The 23,973-nt window shown below is 34.4% G+C and overlaps 1 protein-coding gene across 10 annotated transcripts in view; it reads right to left on the reverse strand.

The window, feature by feature from the left end:
* UTRN (utrophin) overlaps window positions 1-23,973 on the reverse strand; it is a 620,052-nt gene that overhangs the window by 51,859 nt on the left and 544,220 nt on the right. For all 10 annotated transcript variants that reach the window (XM_027850670.1, XM_027850661.1, XM_027850663.1 and 7 more), the window contains 3 exons: window positions 22,416-22,573; window positions 19,848-20,014; window positions 16,852-16,963 (listed from right to left, as the gene is read on the reverse strand). In XM_027850670.1, the coding sequence (XP_027706471.1) occupies window positions 16,852-16,963; window positions 19,848-20,014; window positions 22,416-22,573 (437 nt within the window). The remainder of the gene's footprint in view (window positions 1-16,851; window positions 16,964-19,847; window positions 20,015-22,415; window positions 22,574-23,973) is intronic.

The following is a 23,973-nucleotide window of genomic DNA, read 5'->3' on the forward strand; positions in this document are numbered from 1 at the left end:
AACTTGATAACAATCTTTGAAAAAAACAAAAACAGAAGCATATATGCCCTGCCTGTTATAAAATGAAATATGGCATGGGGGAAAATATTTATTCATAAAGAACACATAAAATGTTAAGACCACATAAAAACAAAAATCACATCACATTATTTAATTCACATCACAAGAAATACTCACAAAATGCAACCTCCCAAATCACAGTTTTTTAAATTGTAACACTCATGGCATGAAACATATCTAAAATTTTTTTGGTTGTTTTTTTAGGCAATTGGGGTTAAGTGCTTGCCCAGGGTCACACAGCTAGTAAGTGTCAAGTGTTTGGTCTGAGCCCGTATTTGAACTCAGGTCCTCCTGACTTCAGGACCGGTGCTCTATCCACTGCACCACCTAGCTGCTCCAGGATTGCATTTCTTTTCTTTTTTTAGGCAATTGGGGTTAAGTGACTTGCCCAGGGTCACACAGCTAGTAAGTGTCAAGTGTTTGGTCTGAGGTCACATTTGAACTCTGGTCCTCCTGAGTTCAGGACCGGTGCTCTATTCACTGCACCACCTAGCTGCCCCGAAACATATCTAAAATTAATTACTTACAGAAGGCAACAGCTTTTGGTTTTTCACTAGAATGCTGAACTTCTAAAGTTGTAAATTTTTGACATGAGATCTTATTTACTTGACAACTAAAAGAAAATAGAAATATTTTAAAATAAATTGTATTTTTGTAATATATATGTATGTGGATCATTTAATCTTTTTTAAGTTGATAACTATTAAAATTTTAAAATATGTACTTTTATCATAACAAATTCAAATTGTATCCGAAGTCACAAATTGAAACTTTATTCACAAAACCCACAATTTTTTTTGTTTTGTTTTATTTTGCTGAGGCAATTGGGGTTAAGTGACTTGCCCAGGGTCACACAGCTAGTAAGTGTCAAATATCTGAAGCCATATTTGAACTCAGATCTTCCTGACTCCAAAGCCAGAGCTCTATCCACTGCACCACCTAGCTGCCCCACACAAAAGCTACATTTAAAAATAATTTATTCAGCAGTCTTTGCTTAAGAGAAAACTAAACTCATACTGTCAAAGTATAAAACTGAATGTTTGCATACAGTAAGAAATATTCAGAAATTCTTCTTTTATGGCACAAATCTGCAAGGCATATATACACAGTAAGAATTTCCCTAATTATAATTATATTCTTTTCTTAATAATTAGTAGTTCTTTGCTTGACTTTGGTCTATATTAACCAATAACTGACAGAATTTTGTATACAATTATTTTCCTTTTGAAATACTTTAATTTTACAATGGATGTAAAAAACTGAGAAATAATACCACTGAGAAAGAAAAAAAATGCAACATGGACTGGCTTTAGGCTCTAAGATTTTTGTATTGGCTTTCTCCCTTTTGTTGAACCTACCTAGACTAGGTAGCTGTTAAGGCTCCTTCCAACTCTGAAATTCTGTGATTTTATGCTTCTGTGAGATAACATTGAGGGCCACACTCACATTTGGAAGATATTAAGAGGAAAAGAGAAAGCTTTCAGATAAATAAGAAAAGCAAGAGAGTGCAAGAAAACAGACACCAAGAAGAGCATCTCCAGAAGAAAAGTGTTGGCAGCACTGTAAAATGCTACAGGGAGGCAGAGAACAAGTACAGGAGGAACTGGAGTCAAAATTTTAGCTAAAACAAGCAAGTTATTTGCTTTTTAAAAATTTAATACTAAAAAAAATACAAACTAAAGTGATACAAAATCAGAATCAGGGGAAATTTTTCTTTATTTTAAGTTGAGTCTTGGTTACCAATAGAAAACAATAATTAGGAATTACATTCAACGACAACACCAAAAATTACACTTCTCCATTAAAATTCAATTCCAGTGTGTGTCTCATTGTGGCATGGTGATACCCATGGGTTCTAAGACTGAGCCAACAAAACATAAGACTTGGCAAATTCTAGCAGGCTGAAAAGTCCAGCATGAGCTATTGTCTGGGGAGCCACTTTGTTGTTTAGATCTAGTTTCTTTGAGCACGGCAATCCACAAAACCATCTACTAAGGAAGGCCCAAGGGTTTTGTATGTTGAGATGGGTGGAAGGACAAGAACACAAAGTCAGAAAGCTTTTGGTGTCCCAAAATGACAATGGCATATGCACATGTCATTAAGTAGTCTCAAAATCACTCTTAGGGCAATCATTAATTAGGTAATTAATATATCTAAAAATGCTTAATTAAATAGGCTTTCTAGACAGTCCACAACAGTTAGTAAATACACGTCTATTAAGCATGGGTAAGTGCCGCATTATGTTAAGTCCTGAGAATACAAAAAGAAGCAAACCATAGTCCTTGCCCTCAAGGAGCCCACAATCTATACAGGGGATAAATAGGAAATAATTAACAGAAGGAAAGCATTAGAATTAAGTGGGATTGGGAAAGGCTTCCTTTAGAAGAAGGGATTTTAGTTGGGAACTGAAGGAAGCTAAGGAAGCTAGGAAGCAAGCATTTAAGTGATGGGAAATTTTAAAATTTCTGTTCATCTAACCCAGAGGTTATCAACCTATACACTATATAGTTATTGCAAAGGTTCTCCCCATTTACATGTGAATACGTAAGTTTAAGTAAACCCACCTTCTAGAGGATGAGTAATATCCTCTATTTTTATTTATTTTTCAAATGTATGTAGATATCACTAGATATAACTGTGATTAATAAAATAAAAATTCATTTGAAACTATTGTAGATGTCAGTCTTTTGTTATACACTATCTCCATAAATGGATGTTAATTTTATAACTACAATTAAAGAAATCCATTATTCTCATATTGTAAAACATTAAGTGACTACTGCTCTAATTCATATCTCTACATATGACACCATCACAATTTGTCATTCAGAAGTGAGTATGTAATTTATGTATTCTGATAAAAAGAACACCTGTGCTTTTTGTCCATTACCTAAATGCATGTAACTTGTATGTAATAAATTTGTTTTTTGCTTTCCTAAAAGTTATAAAAGAGTGTAAATGTACAAAATGTCTTTCTAAATCCAGATGCCTCCTAAGGTTCTGATTTGAAATTTGCAAAATTTCGGTGTATTTTTATGTGTACCCTTGACATTTTGGAGGACATTTAATCATACATTTTAATCACTGCTCCCTGGTCATTTTCCTTTCAAAGGAGAAACCATCGAACCAAGTTATAATTCTTAGAATCACTAAATTCACTAGCACTAGGAATGTCACAGAGTTTAGAAGAAAAAGTGAAAAGTAATTCATCCCACAGAAACTATGGATAACATTTACATTGGCAGCATACAACTAATTCCATTGGGATACAGCCATATTGTAGCAGAAGGAATCATAAGACACAGTGAGGCTAAGATTTTTTTTTTAAATAAAAAAACATAACAACTTCGAAATTTCAGTATTTATAAAAGCTGGGAACTGGCTTAGTATGGTAATAAAGATGAAAATGGTCTATTCCTCTATGCCACCTTGCCCAGTAACAGTAGTAATATTAAAAGTCTTCTAGCAAAAGGCTGACAAGATTTGGAATTGTAAGGAAGAAGAGAATTTAAAACGACCTGATGGTTGGTATAGTTCATTCTCATTCTTTTTTATCAAACCGCATTTGAGACGACGATAAGGACAATTCATAACCTGAACAACAATTGTTAAAACACAGTTCTCAGCATATTAGGCAGAAGAAGGCACAAGGGTTTGATAGATTTTATGATATTTCTGTGCCAGATAATTGTTATTGTTCAATCATTTCAGTTGTGTCTGACTCTTCATGACCCCATTTGGGATTTTCAAGGCAAAGATACTGGAATGGTTTGCTATTTCTTTCTCCAGCTTATTTTACAGATGAGGAAACTGAAGTAAACAGGTTTAAATGAGTTGCCCAGGGACACATAATAAGTAAGTGTCTAAGGCCAGATTTGAACTCACAAAAACAAATCTTCCTTACTTCAGGCTGGGCACTCTATCCACTGCACCACTAAGCTGTCCTCCCCAAATAATCAACTATTTTGATTTTTAAAAGAGAAAGAACATGACAAAACATGACTTAATTTGAATAACAATATTTGTGCTCTTTTCTCAAGTTTGTATGAGATGTGATTATAAAGTACTTTTCAAAGAACCATGCCAGATTATATATTATTATATGTAACACATATGTATATAGGACACACACATATAAATGTATATATGCACAGAGATAGATAATAGCTAAGTGATGACAAATAGGTAAGATAGACAGATAGATGCAGTTTGCCTAGGTCCAGCAGGTAGAAAAAAAAAAGACTTAATATAGAGGAGAAAATCAGATTGTAAATAATAAAACTGAGTCTTTTGGACCTATGAAGGATTATCATCTTCATCTGGGATATGTCCCAAAAGTAAAATAATTTTCAAATAACATCTGCATCATGAAAATGGTTCATTTCATAAATACAGAAATCAATACTTGAAAATGATATGTGGATACTCTTAAACATGCTCTGTGTGTGTGTGATTTGTATACAAATACATAGAAAACTATATTTTAAAAAACCTTGGATTCACCACACATATCTAATGTGCTGTCAAGTCTTGTCACTTCTGCTTTCATCACATCTCCCCCACTATTCCCTTCTCTCTACTCACACAGCAGCCAACCTGGTACTGTCTCCCACCCATTGCCTCTCAATTGGATTATTGTAGAAGCTTCCTAATTAGGGTTCTTGCCTCAAGTGTCTCCTCACTCCAAAACATCTTCCATTCAGCTGCCAAAATTATTTTCTAAAGTGCGAGTCTACCCATGTCATCACGTTGCTCAATGAACTCCAGTGCTCCCCAGTCTTTCCCAAGTTAAGCAGAAAGTCCTCTGCTTGGCTTTCAAAGTCCTTTAGAACGAACCTGGCCCCTTCCTACATTTCCAGTCTTTTTACACTTAAATTCTCTCATTCTACAATCTAGCCACACTGGCTTGCTTGCTATTCTTTTCACATCGTGCTCCATGTCTTTCTTTGCATTGGCTGTCCCTTCTACTTGGAATTCTCTTCTCCCTTCACCTCTCCCTAAGTACCTTCCCTGGCTTCCTTCAAGACTCAATTCAAATCCCATGTTCTGCTGGTGGCCTTTCCCAGTGATAGCCCCTTCCCCTTGTGATTACCTACCATTTACTCTGTATATATGTTGTATGTATACAATTATTTACATGTTATCTCTCTAATTATGAGAGCTTCTAGAGGGCAGGGACAGTGTCACTGCCTTTCTTTGTATCCTCCGTGCTTAACAAAGTGCTTGGTACCTAGTAAGTGCTTAATAAGTGCTTGTTGACTGAGTAGAAAACTGGGAAGTTGTACTTTTCCTCCAATGGTTCTAAAAAGATACCAGAATTTCTCTTAATATTGGTATTTGCTGGACCCATGATTTCATTACTGTAAGTATTCTTTCACTGACAGAAAGGAGAAATTCTCCATGTCTTCCTTCTCATCCTGAATATTTTTTGTTCATGTTTTCCCTCAAAAAAGCCATAAATCTACCTAATTTACTGAAAGATTTCCTTTTGTTTTTTTTTTCCAATATTTCAGAAGAATCAACTTAAGCTTTATTTTTTATATACCAGGAAAAGATTAGCAAACACACATTGTGGACTTACAGTGGATATTAATAGCACCAAGAGAGTAACAAAGACTAAGGAAGCTTTTACAAAAACAAGCTAAGTGACTACCTTTGAGTCTCACCTACCATCACAGACACTCATGTCAATAAATTAAGCAACATATGAAAGTGTCAATGAATTATAATCAATTATAATCAAGATACCTTGAGGAAAAAACTATCAAAATAAGTCCCTAGTAAAGCCAATAAAGACCCAAGAAGAAAAGATTTTTCATGCCATCTAGGTGGCACAGTGATTAGTGTTAGACCTGGACTTGGGAAGACCTGAATTTAAATTAAGCCTCAGACATTTCCTAGCTATGTGATCCTGGACAGATTACTAAATCTCTGCCTGCCTCAATTTCTTCAACTATCAAAGGGAGATAGTAATAGCACCTATTTAACCACGATTATTGTGAGAATTAAAGGAGATAATAATTGTAAAGTGCTTTGTAAACATCAAAGTGCCACATAAATGCTACTTGTATTATTATTATTTTTATCCCTAAGAAATTTTTTATGCTATTCAAGATGAAGTAGAAAGAAAAATCAATTTATTCAATTATCTTTTCTGATTTAAAATAAAAATCTCCAAGATTTAAGTCATGGCTTATATTAATAAGTTATTCATAATGCATATGTGCATATTTCCTACATAAAACACATTATAGAATCACAGAATTTCATAATTGCAAGGGACCTCAGTGACTTACACATAAAAAAGAATTCCCTATATAAGAAAAGCAACTAGTTTTCATTTAGTTCTGTGTTAAAATACATCATAAAAATGCATACTTTATCCTTCAATGTCAATGGCTATGAATAATAAATATCAACCCTTTTTTAAAAATTTCATGATTTCCTGGATATGGCTGAGAAGTCTTTCCCCATAGTTTGAAATAAGAACAGCAGTAAGAAAGAGAAATGGGTGGACTGGCATTCTCAAGCTCTAGAATTCATGTTACTATGAGCAAGTAGACTCTAGGGAGAGCTCTCCTAGAGTAGCTCAAGAAGCCTCAGTCAGAGATTTGTTGATGACCTTGATAATTACCAATCAAGTGGGTAACTTGAAATAATGTAAAATAACCTAAACAGATGGATTTTGTCATAGGACCAAAACCTCAACTTCTCCTTCTTGAACTCTACAAAAACAAAATAATCTGTAATCTTCCAAACAGCTTCGCTGGGGTGTTATATTCTTGGTACCTTACATAATTCCTTTAATTTTTTTTCAAAAAGATTTGAAGTTTTTTATGTTAAAATATGAATATGTCACAGAGAAAGAGGAAATTTTTCTCATCAGGTTGAAACACATCCATTAAACTAAAAGGGGGAAATCAAGGTTATAAACTTTATATAAAACTCAGCCATTTGGGCCTATGAAACAATCACCATCCTCATCTGGAATATGTCCCAAAATGAAAATAATTTTTGAACACCAACTTCAATAATAAGGCTCATTTAATAAAGACATCAATATGTGTACATACCTCTGAATGCTGACCTTAAATGGTTTTCCCTTTCAAGTTATTTATAGTTAAAGAGGTTATTAAAAACAATTTAAAAGTTTCATCACTGGTTCTAACATGATGAAGTTGAGAGAACAAAGCTCCACGGATGAAAAGAATTCAGTCAAAAATCTCAAACCATTAGTCTTACTGGGAAAATGCAAAATGGAAAGGCCAGTATCAGCAGATTTCGACAAGTTGAACAAGTTGAGCAATAAGTCATCTAATGTAAAATGGATCTGGTAGACATGGCACCTCAAAGGTCCATATGGCACCTTAAAATGCACTAAATTTATTGAAAGAACAGTGTTAAGGCCAGCAACAACTGAAAAACTGCCTCAGGACATTGAGGTCAAAGAAAATAGTAATGATGCTGCACTTCTATCACACTGGCAGTCATCCAGTGTCTCATCAGAAGAATCACAACGGCCAGCAAGAAACTACCCTAATTCAATCTAGGGTTCTCAAAAAAAAAATGAATAAGCACTTTCTTCTGCTCTATTTCAATAGCAACTGATACTGAGAGCCAAGGTGGAGCCAACCACAAATACAAAGCCTCTATAGAAAAAGATAGCCTAAAAATTGTCCCCCTCCCCTCTTTTTAAATGCACCTTTTTTCAGTAGAATATGGCATTATACTTAGAGGTAGCAGATCTGCGTTTGAATCCTGGCTCTAATCATTACAATGTGACTCTGGGCAAGAATTTAACTTCTGAAACTCAAAATCTGTAAAACAGGGATTATAAAACTTGTTCTATCTTTAAACCAGTTACATGCATTTTATTTCAGTGCTCCTAAAGGTTTACCAAAACATGAATTTGGGGTTCATTTTTCCACTTACTAATGAACATTAAGAATATTTAGTTCAGATAAGTCACTGTCCCTGAACAAACTTGATATTTCAAATACCTACCTCAAAGATTTGTCGTGACTCTCCAATGAGATAATGTGTACAAGGTCATATGTAAGTGTAACCTATATTGTTGCTGTTGTTATTAACATTCCAAATTCAAAATATTTTCAAGATTGAGTCTATTATATAGATCAACTTAATTAAATGCTTTTTCTATGTAAAAGGATTCTACCTGTGCCTAAATTCTGCCAAGAAATTATTCATCTATAGCTTAGGACCTGAGGAGCAAAGCTTACAAAGATCCATACCTTTGCCGCAATTGAAGGGGACAAAAGAAGTGGTAGGTAGGGAAAAGGGAGTGTTGACTTTGGAGAAGTTTGATATTATGAGTAATAACAAACATTTATAAAATATTTTGGAAAGCTTTATAAAAGGAGAGAAATTAGGTTCTTAAAGAAGAATTAGAAACTGAAACATAACTGACGGCTTAGAACCAAGAAGTAGGAAACAATGAAAAAGAAAATGCAAGGTGGAACACAAAAATGCAGAGAGAGAACAAAAAGCCTGAGAGCATTACCAAAATATATTAAAATTGGAAAAAAGATTTATGAAAAGAGATGATGGGCCTTCCTAGAAAACCAGATATAAGCAAACTCTACCGAAAATGCAAATACACTTAAAAATGTAATAATGGCAAACAATCCTGTGTCATATGAAAAGAGTGTTGACTCTGCTTCGGTGCTGCAAGGAGGAGCCGAATGAGCAGTTTAGAGAAGTCCCACTGTGGGTCACTGATGTGAAGAGAAGAGAGAACAGCTACAGCACAACCTGACAAAAGGGTGATAAGACAGAAACTATCCATTGTAGAGGAAGGAAAAGATAGGTGGTATGAATTATTATTTCCTGATATCATGGCACTTATAGGTAAGGGTCACTTAAACAAAAGGATGGATAGATTAAGGAGAAAAAAAGAACTCCTGACCCAATATGGTTCTTATATAGGTTAATCAGGAGAAATGGTGGGGAAAAGATTATACTAGTCAAAATAGAATCAAGAGATTAAGGCCTGACCTCCAGGCAGGGGATGGGATGTGTCTATGAGTAAGAATGAAGATTTGGATAAGACTGCTTCAAATAAAACAAGCTCCAGGTAACCAGTCGATTAAGAATATAAAATAATAAAAGTCGAGACCCAGGAATTTAGGTTCAATAGAGGAAAGGGACTATGGGGTACTAGTACATGGGGAAAGAAAACTGGGAAAGGATTGCTTTTGTGCAAAACAAGATTCAGACATTTAGTATCACTTTGTTTATAAAAATATGGATAATGTAACAGGATGTCAGAAAGTAAAAAATAATTATAATATCAAATGTTAATGGTCTGATTTTTACCATGGGCTGTAGTAGACATTAAAAAAAAATTAAAGCCAGAGATGAGAAGTAAACAAAAAAAAATCAAAAACATATATAAAATGAGAGACTAGAATAAAAAGTATTGCGATTCTTGGCAACCCCTAAAACAGAAATTCCAATTATGATTTTGGATAAGGTACCTACAAAACACATATACTCTCTAGACATATGTACTAAGAAGTTACACAATATGTAATGAAACAATATAAATATTAAATATATATGTGCTGAATGACATAATATCTAAGTACTATAAGGAAAAACTGACAGCCAAGAAGATTTTTACAGTAAGACAATAATTTTTGGTGATTTTTAAAATGGCTCATTTAGACAGTGACATATCTAAGAGAAAGATAAATCAGCAAATTATGTCTCTCAAAAGCCATAATTTTTTATTATTGAAAGAACTAGACTTGAAGATTATTGAAAGAAATAGATTTGAAGAAACTACTGAATAGAAATCTAAGCATATAGTTTATACAACACTGGTACATAAATTGATCATACGCATTGGCACTTACAAAGAACCCATAAATACGGAAAGGCAGACCTTATAGAATATAAAAAGTGTCAGGTAGATACAAATAAAAAGTACGGACTGAAATGAAGACACACACACATACACACACACGTGTGTGTGTATGTATGTATGTAGGTCTAAAAATAGATCTATGTCAGTCCCCTACTCAACAATCTTCAATGGCTCCTCTTACATCTAAGATTAAATGAAAATGTTTCTGTTTTTCTTTTAACACCCTTTGCAACTTGGCCCCAGTCTACATTTCAAGTGTCATTATACATGAGTTCCCTTTCCACCCTCTGCAGTCCAGTCAAATTGGCCTCTTTTTTCTTCACATTTGATGTTCCATCTCCAGTTTTGGCATCTTTGGACTGCTCTCTTTCCCCATGCCTGCAAACCCTAACCCCTATACCACAAAAGCCCTATTTTCTTTCAGGACAAAGTTCAAGTCCTACCTTTTACATGAATTCTCCTTAAAGACTGGTGCCTGACCTCTCAAACTACCTTTTAAAATATAATATAATCTTATATACACACACACACATATTTTATCTTCTTTATTCGAACATAACATCCTTTAGAGAAAGTATGATATCATTTGTTGAATTTTTCTTTCTCATACCTAGCAGAGTAGGTGCTTAATAAATATGTGCTGATAGAACATTTTTGGGAGGAATGAAGCATAGGGAGACATGCAATGGTAGTAGGTTATATTCAGAAAGAGGAATGTCAGGGTTGTTAATTAAGGAAGTGGTACAGTTTTTCATTATGGAATAATGGTGAGGTCTAAGGCATTACCATCAGAACGTGTGGCTGAGGTGGAGTAAAGGTCCTGGGATTTAAGGAGACAGAGAAATTGGAAGGTTAGGGAGTTTGAGGAAGCATAAAGATGTATACTGAGGTATCAACATTGGTTAATATTATTATTCAATATTAATATTTATTATTCAAAGGCCATTCATTGTTAAACCTATGGCTGACACTCTCCTGCCTATAGATCTGTATTACTCAATTGCTGGTCACATAGAAGCAAACTATGCCCAAACTCCACCTCCCATTCACTCATCCTCATCCTCCTAAACTCCGCACCCATTTCCCACTCCAACCCTATTTTGTCTGTAATTCTTGCTCCATGGGAAACAAATGTCCTTTCATTCTGTACCTTTTTCTCTCATACTCTTTCCTTCCAATAGCCCTCACTGACACCTGGCTTCATTGTGCATTTTTTCCAGCAATGACTATACCTTCACTCTCCTCAACACATATCCCTCAAAATATGGCACTCCTAAAGTAAAAACTCCCAGTTCAGCTGGCTTTACCATTGCATGCCAACAAAAAAATTTTTTGCACAAATAATATGCAAATTGCTGTGGTGAGAAGTTGATCAGGAGACCCTTGAAATTAAAACCAGAAAAACAAAGAAGATGCCCATCGATTGGGGAATGGCTAAACTAAACAAATTGTGGTACATGAATATAATGGACTATTACTATGCTGTAAGAAATGATGTGTATGGTGAATCTATAAAGCATGGAAAGATCTATATGAACAAATGTGGAGTGAAGTAAGCAGTGCCGGGAAAAAAAAAATACACACATTAACTACAACAATATAAATGGAAAGAACATCAATACACCAAAATAACCAAAAGTAAATGTAACAAAATTATAAAGGTTAAGCAGCATTCACATAAAGAGATATGAGAAGACGACCCCAACCTACCCCTTCATGGAGGTGGGAGGCCCACAGCTGTTATACATTGAATATGTTTTTGATCTTTTTCAATTAATTGATCAGCTGTTCTGATTTTTTTTTCCTCTAAAAATACTATTTATCATATGGAATGGCTCCCTAGGCAGAGTTAGGGGGAGGGATACATAAGATAACTATGTTTACATAAGAAACAGAATATATCAATAAAAATAATTTTAAAAATAAATTAAAGCCAGAGAGGGAAATTAACAGAGACAAAGAGATATTAAGGAACAACAAAATGCAAAGAGGTATTTGTACATTGTTACTCCTTTACAGTGAAAAGTTCTTCAGTCAAGCTTGATGGACTTAGATGGCAGCTAGTCAGTGGCTAATCACAGTATCTGCCATGCTCTCCTGTGACCTTTGAAAAAACAAGATGCTCTCCAAGGTCAGACACAGCTCTAAGGGATGTAAGTTTTACCAGAGATGTCAGTATGAGAAGAGAAATGAAAGGACATTCAGGCTGTTGAGAGCCAGAGGTATGTGGTGCCTTCCATTCCCTAAGCGTATGCTTCTCTACTACTGTATTTTATGTGTGCCCACATAGTCGGGGGCATTGCAATCTTAGTAAATATCATTGCTTTGAGCAAATTGTGTCCTCTGGCTGATACTAAAGTTAAGCACACTGATGGGGTAAGGTGAACTGTAGTTTTAGGATGGCATACCAAGAGGATACAAAGAACATAGGGTCACTGTCCTCTTGAGATCCAACCTGAGAGCATGAGTGGAGGGTGTAATCAAAAAGGGGAATTGTACTACATACTGTTCTCAGAAAAAAGAGATGCCAAACACCTTCTAGGAGACAAATATGATTCTGACACTTAGGTATTATTAAGCTGCTAAAGCAATAGATGTCATGTTTATAAGAGGAAGAATGTCCTTCAAGGAGCTAATCTTAGGTTAGTATTTTATTTGCGCTAATTTTTGTTTACCTGCAGAGATATAGAAAAGAAAGTAATTTAAAGAAGATAAAATCTTTGCAAATGATTTGAGAAAATTTGTATATTTGGCATGTATTCCAATCAAATGCCTCAAAACCATAACTTTAATATAAAATGCAGCCATTTTTAAAACTAAAAGATAAAAGCATAACTCACATTGCATTATTACACATAATGGTAGAGAGAAGAAAGGGTTTTGATAGCTATATGGATATGTAGTTGTTTCTGACTGGCTTTTAGAGGAGAAAGTAATCATTCTAAAGTGTGAAATACAAAATTTCATCTCTCAGTTTAAATCTCTTCTTTCTTCATTGTTTGGTCCTTCCCCCCCTTTTATTAAGGTAAAAAACAATGCTTATTTAAAAAAAAAGAATCTGCTTTGTGAGAATCAATAAATAGTAACTGAAGAAAATATGCTCAGGATCACCTATACACTAACTCTTTGCTGTTTAGAAATAACTATGGGAAAACAGAGTGGAACACTTGGGGAAATTATTCCCAAGCTCAAAATGTCAGTAAAAATGAGCTTTTAGGACACAACTTGCTCTAAAGAAGCTAAAACAGTCAACATGGAAAATTTCATTGCTTCTCATATGTGTATACACATTCTGCACAGGAGTTAAACCTTCAGTCATACTAATATTGCCTTATGCTTTGTCCATCCTGTTATGCATATCTATGGAGAAAGATAATTTTAGTTAACTGCTCTGCACATTAAATATTAACAGCACTTATAAAAAAAAAAACTAGAACACTTAGGGTCATCTTCAGTTTGGAAATACATAACCACTATAGACTTGTCAAAGGTGATATTTTAAATTTAAGTTTGCAGGGAACAAAGTTCATATACAATAATTAGAAACCACCACATTATAGAATCATAGAATTTTATAGGTGCCTGAATTTTTAATCTGTTTAAAGGTGACAGGTGGCATGCCATGTGCTAAAAGAACTATCATGAAGGGAGAAATGAGTTTCAATAATAAGTTATTAATGAAGTTCTTCAGGATCACTGTCTAATCCTAATTCATATAAATCATGTAAATGTCTGAATTTTTACAGAATCTTAAAATCAGAATGGACATCTAGTCCAACTGGAGGAGTAAGGATCCAGCTTTTGCTTGTCAAATGAAGAGAAACCCACTACCACTCCCAAGATGGTCAACTTCACTATTGGTTAGCTTCAGCTCAAGATCTGAAGTCACTCTTCCTAACAGATTACAATTTACTTTTTGTAACTCCTAACCACTGTACCTACTTCTGCCCCCTGGGACCAATCAGAACAAATATGACCTCTCTTCCACATGACAACCTTTCAAATACTTGAACACAACTATTGTGTCCCTGGATTCTTTTCTTCTTCAGGTTAAAGATTCCCAGATCCTTTTCAAGCCATCCTTATATGGGATCAACTTTAACATCCTCGTTTCCTTTCTCTGGATGCTTCCCAGCTTGTGAATGTGCTTCTTAACATGTGATACCAGAACGAAACCCACTTCTGTAGGTGTGGTCTCACCAAGGTAGAATATAACAATCACTCCTATTTATTTCTTGAGGAGTCTGATTAATTCCGTAATTCTGTTTCATTTTGCTAACATGAATGAATACTCTTAAAATAAAACTGTAAATTAATCAAATAACTGAGATTTTTCTGATATGAAGAAACTCCCTCAACCAATGCAGAGTGGCACCTTCACTGTAACTTAGAGCATTAGAGAGTTGCTGAGAACATTAAGAGGTTAAATAACTTGGCCAAGGTCACAAAGATAGTAGATGTTAGAGGCAGGAGACCTGCTCTCTCTCCATTGTACCATGCTGCCTTGAGCAATATAATAAAAAAAAATTTTAATAAAAAAAAAGAAAACCTCTCCAAATTTGGCCCCGACCTCTTTACCTACATTTTTTTTAATCTGAAGTTGATTTAAAGTAAGATGATGTTAAATAAAAAAACTATGAAGAACATAAACATTAAGATTTAGTAGACAGGTTTAGCAATTAGAAGACATTAAAGGCAATACTGAAATTAAATTCAGGCCTGTGACAGGAAAGAAGCATTTTCTTAACTACAAATGAAGGTGTGTTGTATAACATAGCCAGACTGGAATCAAGGTTGGCAGTCTAATCTAATTTAGCACTCATTCATTCAGCACTTATTACCACCACACTGAAAAACCACATATTGGTGTTCATTTTCTTAGACGGATGTTAAATCAAGTTTATTGAACTGTTGGGTAAAAGATGGATGAACCTTAAATATATTTTACTTAAAAGGAAAATAGCAAAAATTTAAAGTGTTTCTAAGAATGTAGGAAGAAAGGAAAAAAATAGTTTTTCAGACACTGAAAAAATCAAGCAAAACAAAAGTACAAGAATATTTACATTTTTATAAAATTCATTAAAAAATTTATATTAAATAAAAACTTACGACCTTGATATGACCTATTTCTATGGACAATAATATTTTGATCTAAAAAATGCCATGCCTCTTTTTCCAAAAGGAATAAAGGTTAGCTAATTCATAAATTAGAAACTAGCTTCTTAATTTCTGGGCAACTTTTCAAATTCAACTTATTTTTTTGAACTGAGGTCTCCTCAGTTTTCTATAACAGTCTCAGTCCAGTAGGTGACAATGACTTTTAGTATTATTATTCCCTGCTAGTCTCCACTGGGTAGTGTAGCCACAACACTTACAACCCCACACCTCACAGGTGAAATCATGCCTGGAGGAGGGCAGCACCTGCCATCTAAACGTGACAGTAATGTAGCAGCTGTAAAACCCAATCTGCAAAGTTTTCTTGGGCTTCTACCTTAGCTGGTGCTACCTAGTTTCACTGGGGAGTTCTCTGCAGAGCACTTTTTCTGAATGAGATGAATAGTCTAAAGAGTTCATGTTGTATAGTGTGGGCTTCTCTTCCCCTTGTGTATGTATATGTGCACCTATCAATCAATCAATATTTATTAAGAAGCACCTCATATGTGCCAGGCATCATACTAAAGGGAGGGATAAAGAGAGAAGAAAAACGGGGGGGCACAAAAGAGAGAGGAGGAAAGGGAAAAGAGAGACACAGAGAAAGACAGACAGAGACACAGAGAGAGAGCTTTTCTGTGTGTTTCTTTCCAGAAGAGATAAGTCCTACTCTTCCTTCATTCCCTATGAAGAAATAATAGAGACAATGGAAAGAGAACAAAAAGATAGCTAATACAGAGAATGAAAAAGCACATTATTATGTCTTTAAAAATTATATCTTTAATTTTTATATTGTCTTTAATTTTAATAATGTCTTATTATGTCTTTATAAACAATATGTAACTAACATACATTTACCACACTTTTTTCTATGTTAAGGTATATTTGCTATAAAAAGAAAAGCATGTTTATAGATTTTAATTTATAAATTTTTTCATTTTTTCATTAGATTTTTATAATCTCTAGGTTGAAATTTAAGATATTATATGGACTATGTACCTAAATTCTCCCTCCAGGAATAGGAAAAAAAATAGCTATATGTGCACTGCTAAAAAGGTAGGAAAAAAGTTAGTGATTTTTTTTCCCTAGTAAAAGTTACTTTCTTTTGGAGACATCCTCTTTTGGAAACATCCTCTACATCTTCTTTCCCAGAATTTTTATGATAGTTATTTTTTTGGAAAAATATGCATTTTGTGTATTTATGTTTTATGGGAAGCACAAACGTTTCAGAGGAAGCTCAACTTTATATAGCCTGAAAGAGCACCTTGAATCCTGAATCAAAGAAATTATATATCTCTATGAATCATTTTTATTCACAACTAGAAGCAGAACTAAGAAACAGATGTCACGAGAAAATAAGGTCTATTTGAATCCATCTAATTTCAGAGAAAATTACTTATGTTTAAGAATCAAAGAGAAAGATAATTTCTAATGAAATCATATTTTTAAAACAAGTCAGGTTTGGGTTGCTACAGAGAACAATTGTGAAAGCAAAACCCATATGTGAATAATAGAGCTCAATATATTAATTTGGATTAATGACTGAGCAACAATTAGTCTGTAAACTAAAGAGTGCTAAACAAATATATGTGTGTATGTGCGTTTAGTTGAATAAACATAGGTAAACAAACTGATTTACTTTTCCAAAAAGGAGGAAAGCAATCTGACTTATCAAGTCTGAAGTAAGAGAGACTTAAGACTGAGTAATTCTAGAACAACTCATCTGAAAGTTCCAGGGAATCAGGACTTACAGGTATACAGTACTCCACCATCGGGAAGGGTAATTTGTGACCCTTTGTTGTTCGACCCACAAAGAAGCAACTCTGGCAAATATCGTAGTTGAAATGTCTTAGACTTCTATACCTGGATATGAAAAGAAGAGTTAAACTCATCGGTGGACATACCTCTAATTTGTGCCCTTTGATGGACAACATATTTCAGCACAGTATGATAATTTACCCCAAGAAATGTCGTTTCTCGAAATCACCATGGCAAATACCAGAGGCCGTTTCCAACAAGAGTAGGGCCCTTGCACTGACCTAGCTACTCATTAGAAGAAAGTGAACACTGAATATTTCAAAGACAACTAATGAAACCATTTCCTGGAAATGGTTGGATATAAAGGCTGAAAATACTTAAGTTCAAGATAGTATACCAGTTTCCATGTGTTCAAATATAACATTCAGGGAGCCAATGTCTGCATGTTATTAACATTTTGTAGAATTCTGAATATGAAGACAAAATGTCTGGGCAAAAGTAAAGACAGATTTATAACTAACTATATATTCAGAACTTGTAGAAGGATAAATTATACTTTTGATAAGAACAACTCTCATAGACTCAATGAAGGATGCTTTTGGCAGACATGTTCCAGGCCACAGAACAGTAAAATTCCCCTAGATTTTAGGGGAAAAGAGTTCCTGTCAGACTACCTGGTTTGTTCAAATTCTGCCTCTGATAGTACTTTTGTGATCTTGCACAATTCAATTAATCCCTTAGGCCTAAATTAGTACATCTATAAACAGGAGGGATTTCATAAGATAGCACTCAAGGTCCATTGAAGCTGCAGATCTATGATATGGATATTTAAACTAAAACAGTTATTTGGAATAGGTTTTTTTTTCCTTTTTTTCAAAATTTATGATAATTGGAAATTAAAATAACTGGAATGAATTCTGTGAAAAGGAGAAAAAAATACAGGGAAGAAAAGTCTGAAGGAAGGCTTAATTCCAAAATATACCTGCAGAGAAAGAATGCTTTGAAATCTTAGCATATAAATGACACTCAATGCTTACTCTTTCAATCGGCCAAAGATTGCTATAACTTAAATTTTTATTCTTCTGAAAGGAAATTTACTTCTAAGAACCTTTTGTGAGTTTAGTTTAAACGAATATCATGGTTTTGGCCACATCTTCAGTACCATTCTGTTTTGATGAAGAATAGAAACAAGATAAACACCAGAAAAATAGAAACAAAGCTGAATGAGAGTAATACTGGTCCATTAACTAGTATTTTAGAAAAGGATCAGAGAAAGCAATTGGGAAACCCTACAGTAATCCTATTTGGAACAGACACAGATTGGTTACCTGAAAGGAAAACTTACATATATTTGTATTTATTTTATATACCTATAAATATGTGTGTTGTTTCTGATTACTAACCTGGGTGCTTGAAAATGTGTGCATGAAATTCTGAGTGGCACTATTAAAAATTCTGAGATTGCAATTTTTATATTTCCAAATTAAATTTGCAAATGTTTACTGTTAACTTCCTCGAATGTCTTGCGGAAAAACCTGAATAAACTTCTTAGAATAATCTCTCTGGACAATGACATCTTTGATGAATGTTTATCTTGCAAGGAGACTTGTGAAAAGGTCACTGCAGCAAGCAATATGTACCAGGGTCAAATCAAGGACAAATGAAGATAAATTTGCTTTAGGCAAGGGTGTTGGGAGGCTCAAACAAGATGATGTAAAATACTTTTCAAACATTAAAGTTCTACATAAATGCCAATTATTATTCTATAACATTATTAATATAATATTAACACAATGTGAAAATGTATAATAAGATAATAAAACACTATTATATTTAATGTTGTATAATAATAACTATTATTATTATTAACAGCTTATAGTTATTAGGGCAGCTGGGTGGTTCAGTGAGAGATTGCCAGACCAGGAATCAGGAGGACACGAGTTCAAATTTAGCCCCTGACACTTACTAGCTGTGCAACCCTGAGCAAGTCACTTAACCCCATCTGCCTCAATTTCTCATCTTTAAAATGAGCTGGGGAAGGGCTTGTCAAACTGGACTAGTATCTTTGCCAAGATAAGTCCAAATGGGGTCACAGAGAATCAGACATGACTGAAGAAAAGATTAAACAACAATAGTCCTGAAATCTCCCTTCTGGTGATGACTTCATTCCCTGCCCCTCTGCTGCACTACGGCTAAACTCAAAGAACGTGTACGGAGCAATACAGGGTGTATACTGGTAAATGTTTAATTACCTAGCTCTTGGGGGGAAATACATATGCATGCATACTTTTAAGGTAAGTTTACATTATTAATACTTTTTTAAGGCTAGACAGTCAACAAAACAATAAATCAAGTCATGGTCTTAAACTGCCAATTTATGAGGTATAAATATTCATACTGAAAACTTAGCAATCAGCACTCCCTAGTTAAGGCTGGCTCCAGGACACTCCCAGCTTTGGGGGGCATGACAGTGGGAGATGGTCAGAAAAAAATGATTCTTGGTACACTGTCTACATTTAATGATACTGTTTAACAGCGTACAAGACAAGAAATTAAGTAACAGGGTCATTCATTGCTTTAAAGGAAAGATTAAAGAGAAGCTAAGTATAATTTTAGTACTTCTCAGTTTGCATTTATAAGTTACTTCTTGTTCTCTGGGAATAAGCCTAAAGGTCTTAGAAGTACTTCAGCTTCCCTGTATTCTGACAGCCTACCGAATCCCAGCAAAGGTGGTTGTTGTTGTTCTGTTAATTTTATTTTCCTTTCAGTCATGGAGGAATCATGCATGAATGCTTTTGTAACCTGTGGAAAGGTCATGGAACGCAAACTGATACCACAACACAGCAGTTCTGCAGAAATACTTAGAACTTCTAAGTCTGAGGATGACTAAGGAACGGGTGCCAATGAGATAGAAGGGCAAGTGCCATCACAATAAGGAAGGGGCACGCCATGGATGAAACCCAAAATTTGACCATAAAGCTTCTCTTACCTGAACCCAACGATGGGATATTCTTTACAGATGTTGCACTTTGCCTGATGTTTTGCAGTCTCTGAGGATGCTACACGATGTAAAAGTGGCAGCCATACCATGGACTGTGGCTCCAAACGCATCCATTCTATAAAATCGTTTACACTTATCTCTGGCTTATTGTGACTCTGTTTAAAAAAAAAGGTTTTTTTAAATAAAAAATTTGAATGGAAGCTGAGATAAACATTTAACATTTATATAAAATCATCACAATTGCACAGGTCTTCCTTGGAATTTTGCAGATCTTGAGGCTGATAACAAAGGGAAGCTTAGTGACCCTGGACAAAATCACTTAATTTTTCTTAATCTCAATTTCCTGATGGGTGAGATAGGAGGGCTGGGTTTCATGATCACTAAGGTTTTTTTCTTCTGCTAAAATTTTACATTTCTGTAACTAGTCAGAGTAGAAACAGTCACATAGAATAAGAAGAAAATATATATCATCTAGGATTAATTTTTAATACCTTTCAAAAGTACCAAAAATTATGACTAAAGCACTGGTCCAACCCCAGTATTCAAGAAGCTCCAGTGGCTTTGTATTATGTCAGGATCAAATAAAAAATTCTGTTTGGCATTCAAAGTCTTTATAACCTATCCCCAACCTCCAGTTTTGAAGTCTTCTTACACATTTCCTCCCTTCTCACACCCACCTCCCACAACCTCATATACTCTTTGACACAGTGACGTTGGCTTCCTTGCTATTCTAAGAAAAACACTCTATCTATCCACCAAGGCACTTTCTCTGGCTGCCCCTTTCCTTCTTAACTCCCTACCCTTGGAATGCTCTAATTTCTAGTCTCTGCTTTCTAGACTCCATGGCTTTCCCAATGTCTCAGTTTAAATCTCACCTTGTACAGGAAACCTTTCCTAATTCCTCTTAATTGTACTGCCTTCCCTCTTTAAATTATTTTGGATTTATCCTGTATTGAGCTTGTTTGTACATATGGATTTGCTTGTCATTTCCACCTCCCCTACTATCAAGGCTAAAAAATGTCTACTACCTTTCTTTGTATCCTCAGCACTTAGCACAATGCCTATTATATAACAAGAGCTTAATAAATGCTTATTAACTGACTGATTTTTGCTTTTCATAGTCTCTTGATCCATACACATCTTTCAAAGATCATTAAATATCTATTAAAATGACCAAAATATCCAACATTATCAACAAATTTTGGAGGTCAATATTTAAGTTAGATTTGGCTATATTCTTTTCAAATGAAACTTGAAATTTATATGTTTTCTAAACTAAAGTATTCTTGCTCTTTATTTCATCAAATGCTCAAAGCCAGTATGAGGTTGGACTGGAGGATGCACAAAATTCTGCTTCTGTGAATTTATTTTATAAAAACTTCTAGAGGACAAAATGACAAATTCTATAAAACTTGCCAGGTCTCTGCCTCCAATACAAAATAATCTGCAAATGTGCCAGATTAAATTTTGATTAATTTATTCTCTTGTTACTGAAAGCAATCTAATGTTCCTGTGTGTGAAAACAAATTATACTTGCACAATTTGTAAAGATGGAAACTGCAAGTATTTGCGAATTTGCAATTTTTTTCTTTCTTAAAGGAAATAAGTCCGTTGCCATAAAAAAAAAAATTTTTTTTTGAACCAGGGTTGTCATTAAACTATAGTATTTTTCAGCCCTAAGAGAAAGTCTATGCAAAATCCCCGCTACTGCCACCCGCACCTCCAGGTGAATAAGTCATACATTTTTATATCCTTTGGTAAAATCTTGGCCTTGTATGTACTGTTTGGACACTAATATATGTACAATAGTAGCACTAACATTTAAACATACTAATTATCCATGATAAGTACCACATATAACAGAAAGGGCTCTCTTAATTTTGGGCTATGTTTTTGCAGGATTAAGTTTCATAATAGTATTCTTAAGTCACCACAGCACTGGATCTGGGTTCAAATCCTAGTTGTACTACTTACTAGCTCTATGATTTCTTGGCTCTCTATATATCCATTGCGAGACCGTGGGACAAATTCATTTTACTTCTATGGGTCTCAGTGTCCTGAGGAGTTTGGACTAGATAACCTCTAGGGTCTCTCATAGCTCTATGAGATATGATCTTTTTTATTTAGAAGGCTTTTTGAAATAAATACATATCAAGACAAAATGATACTTTATGGTGATTCTACTTTTTATTTATAAAATGTTTTTGTTTTGAAAAGCTCAGGGCATGTTACATTTGAGCAGACCATTGTTATTCTCAAAACATCCCTATGAGTCCAACATATTCATCCACTAAAGAAGAGCATACTGTGTTAAGAGTGAAACCTTGGGAATAGAACCCAGAATGGGGAACTGCACATCAGTTTCAGTTCTATGGGGAAGAAGCCAGAACAGAAGGAGTTGGGAAGTGGGTGATGAGGAAATATAGGCAATGAGTGAAGACTAATCTCTCTAGAAGTTTGGTGAGTGAAGAAATGAGCTGGAACCACAGCTGGAGGGGATAGATAAGCAACAGAAATGTTTCAGTATGAAGACGTTCCTTTAGTTGTTGTTTTTACCTGCTGGAAGCAGCTTCGAACGCTAGGTTCAATATTGCTACCACCGAAAGCTGCCACTTCCCCAAGTTGCCGAGGGATCTGGATGATATCATGAAGCAAAAGGCCAAGCTGCCTTTGGTCACACATCTCTGTAGGCCCTGCTACCACCTTAAAGAGATCTGGAACACAGAAATTACATATATGATATGTGTAAATATACATACACAAACATATGAAAATAGAAAAATTTACTGTACTTTATTGTCATAGTTCAACTCTAGAAACCAAAACATTTCAAAGGGGAAAGAACAACTCATAAGAATAACTCATAGGGAAGTCAACTCATAAGCTCTAAAGTCCTTCAATAAAGCATAGTCCATAAATATTGAAAGGTATCTGACCATCAGCTAATTGGCTAAACTGCACCTAATTTGCAGAAAATCAGACTCTGTATGCCAATCATAATTACAAGCTTATCACTAAATAAAAAAAATTCTTTCAAAGTGACACATTATGAGTCTGTGACCTAGTTTTATGAACTCAATATGGGTTTACCTTCCTATTCAAAGACAGTGTGTCAAAACAAATTTTCTTCTGCAGCCTGTCAGAGAGAGATATTCTGAACAGTAAACATTTAAATTTTGACAGACCTGTTTTTATTCCAGATGCCAAACACATCACTTGGAAACACACCACATGTACTTTACTATAAACCCTATAAGAACTATAATTAAACATTTTTGCTTCCTGATTTAACTTTCTAAGCTCTTCTGGTCTTGCACTGTTTTAGGAACTACTATCATTCTTCCTATTGAAGGAAATACATTTGTACAGATCTCAAAGACAAATTGCTACCAATTTGTGTAAATCCTTAATTCTAAGTCCTTTCTAATCATAGAAAGAAAAATCATAAGCTAACAGCTTTTTAATTATCTTGGCTCAACAACAATTAATGAGCCCTCTTCTTTCTGGTTTTTGGCAGAACAATTTCTTTTCACTATAATGCAACATTTCAGATGTAAAAATTTCCAATAAGTAAAGCAAAATCAGTCAAACAAATTAGTTTACTGAGTGTGAAGGAATTTCAAAAAAATTTCATTTAATGAAGGAAACAAATTATTTCTAGAAACAAATCTCTAAACATAGGAAGAACACAAATATAAATGTTCTCCATATGAAGCTTTAGTGGACAGAATGATAGTGTCCATTTACTTATATAATATTAAGATACCCCCAAATAGTGCTAGGAGAAATCTTATTTTGTTTTACATCCGAATACCAGTCTAACATGTATCAGCCTTGATGAAAAGCATGCTAATGATGGATCTAATATTGTCAAAATTCTACTCGCAAAGTAACTGAGCCAAGTACAGGGATATTGACACAGTAATTACAATAAAATATGGCTTTAATTATAAGGATACACAGGGAAAGGAAATTCAATTAAGATAAATTTAATTTTCATCATCATTTGTTCAAATATATTTTATTAGAACACTTTTTTATTTAAAGACCACTATAATAAAAAATGCTTTCCATATCATTTTGATACTGATACTGTTTTGTAAATATTTTATGT

Source organism: Vombatus ursinus, unplaced genomic scaffold (assembly GCF_900497805.2).
Source record: "Vombatus ursinus unplaced genomic scaffold, bare-nosed wombat genome assembly UNPS02009132.1, whole genome shotgun sequence".
In the NCBI taxonomy this organism is placed as follows: domain Eukaryota; kingdom Metazoa; phylum Chordata; class Mammalia; order Diprotodontia; family Vombatidae; genus Vombatus; species Vombatus ursinus.